Below are 13,426 nucleotides of genomic sequence, written 5' to 3' on the forward strand. Positions count from 1 at the left end.
AAGAGTGGACTATTTGGTGACACGCTTTTCACGGTAGGTTTTTTTTTTAAATGAACTTTTTTTTCTTTTAAGTAATCTCTACACCCAACATGGAACTTGAACTCACAACCCTGAGATCAAGAGTCACATGCTCCTCCACTGAGCCAGCCAGATGCCCCTCACAGTAGTTTTTGATCCTGGAACATTTTTTATAGGGTTGAAACAAAAATGATGATTTATATTGAAAACAGAACCCTTGTGGACTATGGACTATAAATTCTCTGAAGATCAAAAGTACATATTTGATTTACAGGAAGACTAAAAGTGAAGTATTTTTGAATAAAAGAGTAGTTCACTCTGCTGGAATTTCAATTAAAATTTGTGGACAAAAACTCAGCATGACTTCAGTTGTTACTTAGCCTCACTAATCAGTCTGGTAACCTGTGACACAGAACACACAAAATCAACCCCAGCAGTTGGAGGACTGACCTTCATCCACAAGCTTCAGTCTGCTCTTATCTTTTCCTCTGTCGTCTTTCAGGATAACTTCATAAATCCCAGCATCTTTCTTGGAAAACTAAGAGGGAATGGAAACACCACATTGCAGCTTATAGCAGCTTCAGAGAAGGGTGTTGCATTTTTAAGGTCCTGTGGTTTATAGAACTGCTGTCAAACCACACATTGAACAAACATCTGGCCCAGTGAGTGATGAGGAGTTCACAGATGAACCTGTCCATCATCATTTGACCTGCTAGCGGTCCTGATTTTTCACCTTTTAAAGCTATTGATTTGAGACTTAAAGTCCTTATTCTTTACTCTGCCTTCATATTAAAAACTAATGATCAAATATATTTGACAGATATGTTCTTTTAGACAAAAAGTAGATAAAAACCTGTACTTAACCGAATACTATGTCTGATTGTGTCTGTACTTTTAGGGAACAAGTTATCATGAGGCTTAAGAGCAAACCAAGAAGGGCCCACTTAATTGCCCTGCCACTCACCCATGTATGAAAAGAGGCAGTTCAGAGAGGCCAGAGTTGGTGGTGTCTAGCCAATACTGGTTGGATATCTGACAAATCCGTGCATGATCACAAGGTGAGAGAAGTTTTTGTGTTCCTATGACTTGTTTTTTTGGGTGATGTCAGGGCAGGGATCTTTGGAGCAGCTAGAAGTAAGGTGTTAAAAATGCCCGGGGCAAAGGAATACAGTATCTAGTCTCTTTTTTAGAAGAATGTAGGGTACAGAATTAATGTATTACATCTCACATTTATAGTCACCTACCTCTGTTATAAGCAGGGTACATATACCATCCTTAAAGTCATGCTTTTCATCCACTGATATCTCTCTCTCATCTTTGTACCACACAATATGAGTCTCCTTCTTAATATTTGCCACCTAGAAGAAAAACCATAATTATACTTCTTGAAATAAGGGGCTGCTCCTCTTACAAAACTTAATAGTTCTTAACATAGCACTGGATAGAACAAAAAGCACTGAACTTAGAAGACATACATTTCTAAAGGGATAAATTGAAAGCTATTTTAATCGATAAAGAATTTAAAATAAAATAGATACAAATGAATAAACCTAAATCAATAGCATTTTTTGTCCAGCAGTAAAAAATTGATTTTAAAACTGTCTGGTGGACAGAAAAGAATAGATAAATACATGCTAGCATGCAGACTTAAATAAAATAAATAATAATAATAAATATCTGAAAATCATAGGCAGACACATCCCATCCCATTAAAATATAGCTTGTGTCACAAAAATAAGGCTTTATCAAAAGAACAGAATGAGTAAGTACATATCTAAATGAGTAAATATATATCTAAATATTTTATTTTTTATTTTTTAAAAGTTTATTTACTTATAATCTCTACACGTGGAACTTGAACTCATGAGTCTGAGATCAAGAGTCACAGGCTCTACTGACTGGGCTAGCCAGGCGCCCCTCTAAATATTTTTAAAAATACGAATGAAGCTTTGCAAATAAATGTGGAAGGTAAGTATGTTTTTAAAAACATTTTTTAATTAAAGTGTTTTCAGGTTTATTGAGATATAATGGACATATATAAGTTTAAGCTATATAACATATTGATTTGACATATGTATATTTTATGAAATGATTACCACAGTAAGTTAAGTTAATATCCATCAAGTATGGTTTAATAAATTAATTACTTAGCAATTTTGAGGAAACATTTAAATCCCATTCCCATACAAATTTCAAATAGGCTAATAAACTCATACAGTTAAAGGGATCTTGAGCTACAATGTTTGAATTTTCTACAAAGAAGAGTATATTCATGTATTTCTTGTATAATTAAAATTGTATAAAAAAGTAAAGACTTCATACAAATCAAGAAAACAATCCCTAACACCCCACTGATGACTGAAGAAATGAACACACAATTCCCCAAAGAGGAAATATAACCACAAAACAAACAGATGAAAAAAACGTTTAATGTAATTAGAAACAAGGATATGCAAGCTTTAAAATGTTAAAAACTTTCAGTTAATAAATTAACATAAGAACAAACACTGCTAACTCTACAATGAAACCAGCACAAACGAACATTCTTTATGATCCTGTCAACTGGTCCCTGAATTATAGAAATTAACTGTGTTACTAGGTGACACTGCTTCTGATAAAAATGACCCCTGACTGGGAAAATGCATCTGGACTGGGAGGGACTAGAAATGGACTCCATAGCTTTAGGTTTCCCTAAGTATGCTGACACTTGTAATTTGGGCATGCCGCTTATGGGGGACCCCTGGAAGCTCTGGCTAGGGAGTTGTTATAAGAGGTATTGGATCCTTAGGTCATGAAGTATTTTTAAAGCCACTGCATTTCCTGCACTGACCAAACTGGGCTTGTCCCCTCGCACCTTAGTGTCATCAGGGGGTGGTGAAGTGGACTCCTGCTGGAGAGGAGTGCCCAGCACTGCCTTGCAGGCAAGCTGGGGTTCTTGTCCTATATTCTGTTGACTAGTTCCAATTGGGGCCCATGATAGTTTCATGAATCTGAATGTTTAGCTACACATACTCCATTAACTATAGTGAATCTATAAATCGCCAAATGTACCTAAATTGCTATAATCATGAAACAAAGAGCTATGGGAAGACAGAGGAAGGTTCATTCTACCTGGAGAGAGAAGGGGAAGGCCTTATAGAAAAGATGACTAAGCTGGACCTAGAGAAAGGATTTTGTCAGAGAAGCTGAAAGAAGAAGGTCACTCCAGGCACTGGAACAACATAAATACATAAAGTATGAATATTCACAATCTATTTCTAGGGTGCCTGGGTGGCTCAGTCGTTAAGCGTCTGCCTTCAGCTCAGGTCATGATCCCAGGGTCCCGGGATCGAGTCCCGCATCGGGCTCCCTGCTCGGCGGGAAGCCTGCTTCTCCCTCTTCCACTCCCCCTGCTTGTGTTCCTGCTCTCACTATCTCTCTCTCTGTCAAATAAATAAAATCTTTAAAAAAAAAAAAAAAAGAATCTATTTCTAGATTCGGAATCTGGGCAAGGGGCTGACATGAGAACAGGACACCAGGGCTCACCTCCCAGAAGGCTAGTGCAACAGGTAGTACAGAAAGAAGGAGGGGAGATATGTGGGCCTTGGGGAAAGCGTGGTTTATGGGGTGGGCAGGGTGGAGGAGAAAGTGAGTCGGGGGCAACATGGCAGTGGACAGCCAGGAGGAGAGAGAGGGTTTTGGCTGCTGAAAAATTGTTTTTCAGGAAGTTTTGCCATTTACTGAGAGGCTAAAGCCTAGAATTTATCTCTCGGACACATTTCAGGTAGACTGCTCTTTCTTTAAATGTCATCAGACCTAAAAGAGACTGGGGCACTTGGGTTCTGGCTTTTACAATGCCAAGTGCCAAATACATGCTTCTACTTTGGAGTCACTGTCTGCTGTCATGACCTTCACACTCCAGCCTCATCCAGCAGTTCCCCATCCAAAACATTTTGATGACTCACTCAACTGAACACACCATGAGCTAAGGTACGAAATGATTTAGAATGTGATATGGACTTTTATTTCTACGTTTTTCCCAAGGCCTAATGAGACAATTGGTTATGAGCAGGAAACTCTTTACCAAGCCTCTCCCTTCATGGCAGCACACTGGTTTCAGAACCCGCAGCTGAGCTAGCCAATACTCAAAGGGATTGTTGCCTTAGTCACACAAGTTAGATAGGAAATTGCTACACTTCCACAGAAAGACAGTGTATCTGGAATGATTGTGGAACAGATCTACTAGTTAGAATGAAGATTTGGCCTGAAACAAAGACATTGTGAGATTCTTCTGAGATTAATTTAAAAAAAAAATGGGGAGGAGGGAGAAGAAGAATGAATAGGCAGAGCACAGAGGCTTTTTAGGGCAGTGAAAAAACTCTGTATGATACTATAATGGTGGATAAATGTCATTATATATTTGTTTAAACCCATAGAATATATAATGCCAAAAGTGAACCCTAATGTAAACTGTGGACTTTGGGCAACTATGATATGTCAATGTAGGATCATCAACTGGAACAAATGTGAGACTCTGGTGGGGGATGTTGATATAGATGCTGGTCGTACAAGTATGGGGACAGGGGCTACATGGGAAATCTCTGTACCTTCCTTGCAATATTGCTATGAACCTAAAACTGCTCCTAAAAAACATAAAGTCTTAATTTAAAAAAAGAGAAGAGCCAGTCCTTATCAACTAGGGTGTAATGAATAGGAGCAATCATCTTGTCTTCCCATATTTTTATGTTGTTTTATTTTATCTTATTTTATGTTTTATTTTATTTTATGTTTCTTACCACCCAATGATTACAGTGATATTCAATAGCAAGAATGTGTCACTTAGCATTTTGGTTCAAATGGAGATGAAAAATTGATCTTTCTTTTCTCACATTCTACTTTATTTTTATTTCCCTTATATCAAATATTTAAAATTTACTCCTTACCTTGCATTTCTTCTTCTTTTTTTTTTAATATTTGCTTATTTATTTTAGAGAGAAAGGGAGAGAGAGAGCATGCATCCATGCAGAGGAAGGGGCAGAGGAAGAGAATCTCAAGCAAACTCCCCACTGAGTGGGGAGCCCGACACTGGGCTGGACGTGGGGCTCAATCCCTTGACCCATGAGATCATGATCTGAGCCAAAACCGAGTTGGATGCTCAACAAACAGCCCCTCAGGTGCCCCCTTACCTTGCATTTCAATAGTACATTACATTCACCCGTCACTTCCCAGCTCAAATACTCAGCAAAATGAGGACCTATAAAATTTTAATGACATCAGTAATCACTCTCTTAATCACAAATGCAAAATCAAAGCTCATTCTTAAATTCTAAAGTGATATATATATGAAGTGATATTTTAAAATTTAAGATTAGTTTTCAAATATTTTAAATGGATACATATTTTATAATAAATATTTTCAATTATTTTTTATTTACCAGGGCATTATTAGCCTAAGCAATAATATACATTTAAATTTGTTATGGAATTAATCTTGGAATTTTTTTTTTCAAGAAATTAAAGTTTTTCTCTTTACTCACTGCCCATTTTTACCTTGTTTCCTGATCCATTCTTGCCGCTGGAATTCGGCTTCTTTCTGGAGCTTTTTATAAACTAAAATAGAAAAATAAGGAAGGATGAAATTGAGGGGAGTGGTATAAACTGTATATGCCAGCCACTGTGCTGATTTATCTTCATTATTATAACATACTCATACATCACAACAACCTATTTAAGTTTTTATGATGAAGACATAGGCTAGGAAGGTTAAGTAAATTGTTCGAGGTCATGAAGCTAGGAAATAGTGAAGTAGTATCGGATGTCGCAAATGTAGAGATCTGGCCAGCTTTTCCAAATGCCACATTTGTTAAATGCCACATTTTATATCTATAGTGGCTTATGGCAGCTGACATATAATCCAGTTATAAAGCATGATTAATTGATCTGGCATGCACCACTTTTGCATATTTTTCTTCTTAATTTAAGTAGTTTAAAGTAAGTACACAGTATAAGGTAGTATCATTGTTCCTGAGATATAGGTAGAGTCTTAGTTGTATTACAATCTCCTTCACTGGAGAATTTCAGTAATAAATACTTGTTTAGATAGGAGATCATTTAACTGCAGTCTTCCCTGTGGTGCTAAGGATAAATCTGGTGAAATACTATGGAAAGTATTAACTGAAATTGGATTCCAATGTTTAAAATACCAGAAACAATTCCTGCTGCCTTCCACGTGACCACTTTCGTGCCACAGGGTATTTACACTGAAGGGAGCAGTGAAGTCTTTCAGTTAATGTGCCACAGACTTCTTACCATCTCCAATGAGAACAAGAGTAGAATGGCCAGTTGCTTTTCCATCTTGAAGCTGAAAAGTGTATGTTCCCTCATCCTCATCCTGTAGCTTTTCCATGAACATTTCAATTATGCCAGTGTTTCGGTCGATATGCATCTTGTATTTCTTCAATGTGGAAAGGAAAACAGAAATCAGTGAGGAAGATAGGATGCCAATGCCTGATGGAATAAACACAAACTCCAAAGAATCATAATTTTAACAAAATTTCTTGTTAAATTTTTTTTTTAGATGAGCTTTCAAAATCTTGTTCCCCGGAAAAAGAAAAATATGACCTGGCATATATGACCTTGACCAGAACTGATTACTATAAAGCCTGAAATTTAATTTTTTTTTTTTTTAAAGATTTTATTTATTTATGTATTAGAGAGCGAGAGAGAGAGAAACAGCATGAGAGGGGAGAAGGTCAGAGGGAGAAGCAGGCTCGCCGCTGAGCTGGGAGCCCGATGTGGGACTCGATCCCGGGACTCCAGGATCATGACCTGAGCCGAAGGCAGTCGCTTAACCAACTGAGCCACCCAGGCGCCCTTGAAATTTAATTTTTTTAAATACAAATAAAGTTTTGTTATCCTAAGTCACAAGTGTTGTCAAACAGGTGTTTTTAGGGGCATCTGGGTGGCTCAGTCATTAAGCGTCTGCCTTTGGCTTGGGCCATGGTCCCAGGGTCCTGGGATCGAGCCCAGCATCGGGCTCCCTGCTCGGCAGGAAGCCTGCTTCTCCCTCTCCCACTCCCCCTGCTGGTGTTCCCTCTCTGGCTGTCTCTCTCTCTGTCAAATAAATAAATAAGATCTTTGAAAAAAAGAAGGTGTTTTTAGATTCCCATTTTACCTTCCAGATTACATTCGTTTTAATTAGCAGAATAATGGCACACGATAGGGAGCGTGAGGGGCGTGTTTCTGTCTCGTCCGTTGCTGTATCCCTCACGTCTTGCGCATGCATGGCCTATAGCAGGCAATTAGTAAATGTCTGCAGGATTAATATGTGAATAAAAATGCTTCCAAAGCATCTGAAGTTCATTTGTTCCTAATAAACTAAACTTGCCCTACTCTTCTGTGCTTATTTTATCATATGGCTTAGGCAACTTTTTTTTCAGTGTAAAGATAAACCTTAGCCCTTGGGCATACAAGCGCAGGTTCTATAGTGGATTTGAATTAATGAAGTTTTCCTATAAAATGTCACAGAATGAAGGCTCAGGTCTGGGATCAACTGTGTGCGGCAGTTCATGCCTCAGAGTGTCCCCTGCAGGAAGCCAGTCTCCAACCGAGACCACATTTTTGCTTTGCTTTCCTCTACCTTAGCTTGTTTCCCTAATCCCCACTCCTGAGAGTACTCCCCCATAAATCAATTGAAAGAGAAATTCTATTTCAGACTGTCCTTCTAGGGAACTTAGCCTAAGACACTAATTTCCACCCAACGAAATAGTGTAAGAACTAACTGCAATGACAATGAACAGTTCTTCAAGTTCAGAGTATGTATGTGTACGTGCGCATGTGTACAACAGCATGAAACCATGTGTGAACACATGAAGGGGAGTGCATCTATGAATGTGTGTGCACGAGTGGTCCCTAAATGGCTGTGGCAGCAGACAGTGATGCCAACAATGCTTTTCCTTCCCCTCTACTGGCCAGGTGATGAGCACGGCGATCAAGGAGAATATCTTGAAAACAGAGAAGATGGGCCACTGTGGACCCTGTGTGACTTATTCAGGTTCTATACACAGTTGCTAAATGAGCTGAAAAGAAATATATTACTTTTTTTTTTTCTGCTACTTATGTTATTCATTCTCCCACTCACTAATGAATCCTGAAATGTTTTAAAAACATATCTTGATGAAAGGAGAACAGGTTGTTAATAATGGCCACATATCACACCTCTTTCCCATCTTTTGAGACTCTCATTTATACCTGTGATAGCCCGGTAAGAGCCAGAGCTCCTAAACCCAAGTTCTTCAGTACCACTGGGCACTGGCTTGATTCTGGGAGGACAAATACAGTGCAGATGTTGTAACTCTATCCATGGAAACTATGTTTATGTTAAAAGCAAAGAAAAGAGTAGATACATACAAACACCTACGTAAATTAAAGAAGACATCCATAGACAGACAGACACACACACACACACACACACACACACACAGAAGTGTAGAAAAAGACCAAAAAAGTATAAACCAATGTGTATATTAAAAAGTTGTGAGAATTTGTGATTTGTCCCTTTTGAGTCTTTACAGTTTTTTTTACAATAAAAATGTATTGCATTTTTCAGCAGAAAAGTAAGAAAAGATATTTTTGCTGCATTTTTTTCTGAGCCATTGGAACAATGGAGGCCATTTCCTCCCTGTGAAGAACCAAGCTCCTGCTGAGGTTTCTGATGTGAGTATGTAAGTTCAGGTAAGCACGCCGACTCCTCTGCTTCTCAGGAGAGCAGCTCTATTTTCCTGGGTAACCATACTTCTTGATTTGCCCGGGACAGTTTTGGTTTGATTCTTGTCCTGGAAAAATTATTACTAGAACCCTCTTTCATTCTCAACAGTGTCCCAGTTTGGATAATATGATATAATCAATCTATATTTTCCTCTCCCTATTTTTTTTTTTTTTTTACTCTCCCACCCTGCACCCAGTGGTTTTCATAACAACTTAGCTGCGTTTTAATAGGGCTCCCTCAGCACATTGTATAGTGATATGTTTAGAATCTAAAAAGTGTAAAACATACCGGTCCTTCAAAAATCTCCTTGTCATTAAATATGTAGGTGACTTTGGTGTTGCCAGACAGCTTCTCAGCCTGCATCCAAAACCGGACCTGGCCTTTCTCCAAAATTTCAACTGCCAACTCTGACTTAATTGGGACAGCTATGCAAAATAAAAACAAAAACAGTAATTTTATTGGTAACCAATTGTATTAATACCGATTTTTCAGTGAAAAAACACTCAATGGAAATGACAATACAGCATACTCAAGGATGGAAGACCTGGGTTCTAATCCTGCTGCCACTTTGGGCAAGTCATTCACCTTCCCTGAGTCATAGATATCTCAACTGTAAAAATGAGGAAGATAAACTTACCTCCAGGGTTCCTTCACCTAACCTGTGTGACTCTCTACTGTGGCTTTAGGGACAATAACAAAGTGTGATGAAATAGTCTTGGGCTGGCCCCAGGAGAGCTGGAGCCTAGTCCAACATCAGCAACTGTGTAATATTAGGCAGGTCACTTCACATATCTGGGCCTCAGTTGACTCATTTATAAATGAATGGGATTGTACTGAATATCCTAAATGGTTAAGAGATTTTCCAGCTCCAATATTCTATAATCTTAATTACTTCAAAATACTGGGAAAGGAGTTAAATTTTATTTTTCTCAACAATTAAACTCACTTTGGAGGTTCTTTCAAATGTTTTTAAAAATGAATTTTAAAACAGAATTAATGTTGATATATACAAGATGAACTAGCTTATCATTTAAACTCTATCCATCCCACTGGTTTGCCAATTCATTTACATTCTTAGACAAGGAAACATTTTTCAGAGGCAAATATGTGAGTCACTAATAAGAAGGCATATTAAGATATAGCCTGGCTTGCCTCACAAAGAAAGTAAAGGAACCATATGGTATCTCTGATATATACCTGTATTGCTTAAGCCATTTGAGTCTGGGTGAAATTTTAAAAGTTGGATGATATCCCTCAAAAACAGTTTTCTAAATTTCTTGTAACTTGAAAATGTTCTCTATAAAGTCTCCTCCAATGGTTTTGTATCAGAGGTAGCTCCAGGGCAAACTCTGCTGAAAACCATGGCTGTCTCTCAAAGTTTAGTAGTCCTTCATTTCCTTTAGGAGAAATCATCACCCTTTGCTGTCTCTAAATGGTTCTTAAACTAATCTCAAAATTTCAACAGATGCTACGTTTTAAATTGTAAGCTTCCCAAACTTGTATCAAATATACATCAAAATTTCTTTGTACTTATCCTAAAACTATCCTTTCCAAACTTTAAGGGATGCCTTTCATTTGCTGTTCCATAGTCATTGTGAAACTCAGTTATAAACTTGTTCCCATGAGGAACTAAACAGAGGCTCAGATGTCATCTACTGCAGAGTGTCTGTGATGCACTGAAGATGGGCTCTGATGTCACACCGTGACCTTGGACAGTTCTCTCCTCTCGGAAACCTCATGTTCCTCACTTGCTAACATGGATATGATCTGCCTCATAAGACCACCAAGAACAATGAATACAGTACCAGAAGACACTAAGACACTGTGAATAATGACCAGTGCTCAGGAAAGGTGAGTTCTTTTCTCTCCTCATTTTACTGATGATAAAACTGAGCCCCAGGAAAGGCTAGTAACATATCTGGGCAGCAGAGCTGAGACCAGGGTTATTCCCTCTATTCTGTGCTCCTCTTGATTCTGGCTGTCCATTCTGAAGAACAGTAGTGATTGGCCAGTGTGAGCATGTCTAAGTAAAGCAACAAGGACAGACTCCAGGGTTGTGAGAGCAGAGGCTAAGCTTTCTCCCTACAGGACACTCCTACTTGCTACAAGTAACTCTTGAGGAGAATGGAGAGTAGAATCTTTCCTGAGAAAGTCTGAAGACCTCGTTCTGGGAAATTTAATACATGAGTGTTGCAGTTACCTAAGGGGCCCATAGTGGTGGTGGAGGAGAAAGGGCATGTCCTCCTGCAAGTTTCAAGCTCCCTAAGTGTTCACTGCCCTCTCTGAGTAATAGGAACATCACACGAGGAAACACTGGCTACCAGGAATCACCAGAGAGGGTGTGGTGGCAAACAGCAGGTATATACACATTAACAGTCATGTCCTGGTTAGGGTCAGACCACTTGGGCTTAACCACGGGTATCCACTGTGTACATCTGGTCTAGTTACCCAACCTCTTTGGGCCTCATACACCTCTAAAATTAAATCACCTTAGAACCAAGCCTTTTACGGTCACTGTGGAGTTTAAATGATACACTCCCTTTCAGCACCCTATAAATACTCTGGCATATAACAAGTGCTCTATAAATTTGGCTATTAATATTTTGGTACCTCTTTCCTCCACCAGTTGCTTCAACAACACCCTACAACTACCAATTATAAAATATAATGTATTGACACCTAAGAGGACATACGAAATAGATACAATTTATGTATATGTGCTTGCATATATCTGTACACATAGGGTATATGGGTACAAGTGGGGTAATATCCAAGAGATATTATGCAGGATGTTGACAGTACTGAAGTATACCTTCCATCACCTACCTCACAATACCTTGAAATCTTTAAGTAAGCTGTCTCTCTACACTGCCGCTTAATATCAATAGTGGCAAGACCAACTAGGCTATTTTCTGTTTTTAGCTTTATATATTTTTACTTCTTCTCAGCCCTAAATTTCCTTACACTCTTTTCTCTGGCAGTTAATTTGCTCCAGCAAAATATCTATTTTTTGTAGGTTTAAGGCATATGTTTAGTGGTTTTCAAAATATTTTTGAAAACAGCTTAAAATAGAATTTACTGTGCCAAGGGATAAAGGAGCACCATGCTCTTTATTACATTCTGTAAGAAACAAGACCCATTTAAAAACTTACAAAATCTCACAAAAAGACTTAATGATGTTCAACATTTACCGCCAGGAAGTGGGTATAAATTGAGAAATTAGATATGCTGCTTTGACTCTTCATCAGATCTCTGAAAATATTCAGGTAGCCACCAGGCTGATCTACTAGCAGTGGGGGGAAGAAAAGTGTGGGAGCTGTATTCTTGAAAATGCCACTTCAATGGGCTAAGCAAATCTCCCTTGGGTTAGGAGCTCTGACATTTGCATGTCAGAATTTTTAACACATTGTTGAGTTCTCTCTCTCTCTGCCTACTCAAATGCCACACCAGGTCTCTAATAAAAAGGGAACCTGAGTTTGCTGCTACTCTCTCTCCTAGAACCCGTAATTAGAGTGATCATGCTTATGTAAAATAAATCTCTCAGTATACGTGACATTGACATCAGACAACTACTGTCTCCAAGTCCATATGATCACTGAACATCAGGGAGGCTTGGGCACCTCCAATTCAACAGTAACACCCCCTGTTGTCTCATCTCCATCTTTTAAGCTAAATGTAAATGTTGTTTGGACCAGCTGTTGCCTAGACACTTTGCCAATGTTTACTGTCTGACTAGATTAGTGGATGCTGCGGTTTCTCTCCATTTCCACCAATGTTTGGGAGGAGGCAGTCTGATCACTAATGGGGTCTGGCTGTGTTCATCACAGTGACCCTCTCCTACACTCCCTACTTCACAGCCCTGGGGACGTGAAGGTAGAGCGTCCTGTAGAGCTCACAGACAGATCTTCTACAAGTGGGTTTTTTGAGGATCACTGTTGTTTCCATCAATATTTATATTTTTCCTGAAAAGTTCAAGGATCTCTCACAGCATCTCTATACAGTAGGTGCTATAAACGATTACAACAGCCATTTCTAGAAAAGAAACTAAGGCATGGGGAAATTAAAATTGAGTTGCTAAGGTTCATAGAGTGGGTCAAAAGTACAGAACAAAGAGAATACAAGCCAAACTTCTACCTTCCATGCAATTAAAAAATAATATAACTTTGAAGACACCATTCATAGTCTTACTTTTCCAGTTTTATGGTGAATAAGCATACAGATGAGAAATGGTTCTCTCCCAGAATTCAGAAAGTCTGTATTCTACACCCACACCCCACAGGCACCCCATTGTGCCTCTTTGTTGAACAACGTCGGTTTTGAGAACATAACAACTGAGGCCAATGGTCACTAACACTCAGCCTCAGGATGGAACAAGATTCCTTGGGAATGGAAAAGAAGTCAGGCGATTAGTTCCAGAGCAGTGTGTGTTTATTTTTGAGTCAGAGCTTTCACTGGGCATTTCGGGAGAACTACAGACCCTCCTCCTAGAAAAATGTACATATACAAACATACAGGGTTTTGCCTATAGTGTGGAGTCATGGTATAGTTTCCTGAGTTCCTGAAAAGTCTGTATTGGTGAAGGAGTTGTATTTTAGGGACTAAAGAGTAAAACAAAACAAAACAAAACAAAATTCCTGTTTTAAAAGAGTGAGTGTGTGTTAT

General features: G+C 38.7%; 1 protein-coding gene across 4 annotated transcripts in view; it reads right to left on the reverse strand.

Moving 5' to 3' along the window:
• The window catches only part of MYOM1 (myomesin 1), a 161,736-nt gene that overhangs the window by 14,591 nt on the left and 133,719 nt on the right, over window positions 1-13,426 (reverse strand). For all 4 annotated transcript variants that reach the window (XM_032421171.1, XM_032421168.1, XM_032421169.1 and 1 more), the window contains 6 exons: window positions 9,053-9,189; window positions 6,307-6,451; window positions 5,548-5,607; window positions 5,184-5,251; window positions 1,263-1,376; window positions 469-556 (listed from right to left, as the gene is read on the reverse strand). In XM_032421171.1, the coding sequence (XP_032277062.1) occupies window positions 469-556; window positions 1,263-1,376; window positions 5,184-5,251; window positions 5,548-5,607; window positions 6,307-6,451; window positions 9,053-9,189 (612 nt within the window). The remainder of the gene's footprint in view (window positions 1-468; window positions 557-1,262; window positions 1,377-5,183; window positions 5,252-5,547; window positions 5,608-6,306; window positions 6,452-9,052; window positions 9,190-13,426) is intronic.

Source organism: Phoca vitulina, unplaced genomic scaffold, assembly GCF_004348235.1.
Source record: "Phoca vitulina isolate PV1807 unplaced genomic scaffold, GSC_HSeal_1.0 scaffold24, whole genome shotgun sequence".
NCBI lineage: Eukaryota > Metazoa > Chordata > Mammalia > Carnivora > Phocidae > Phoca > Phoca vitulina.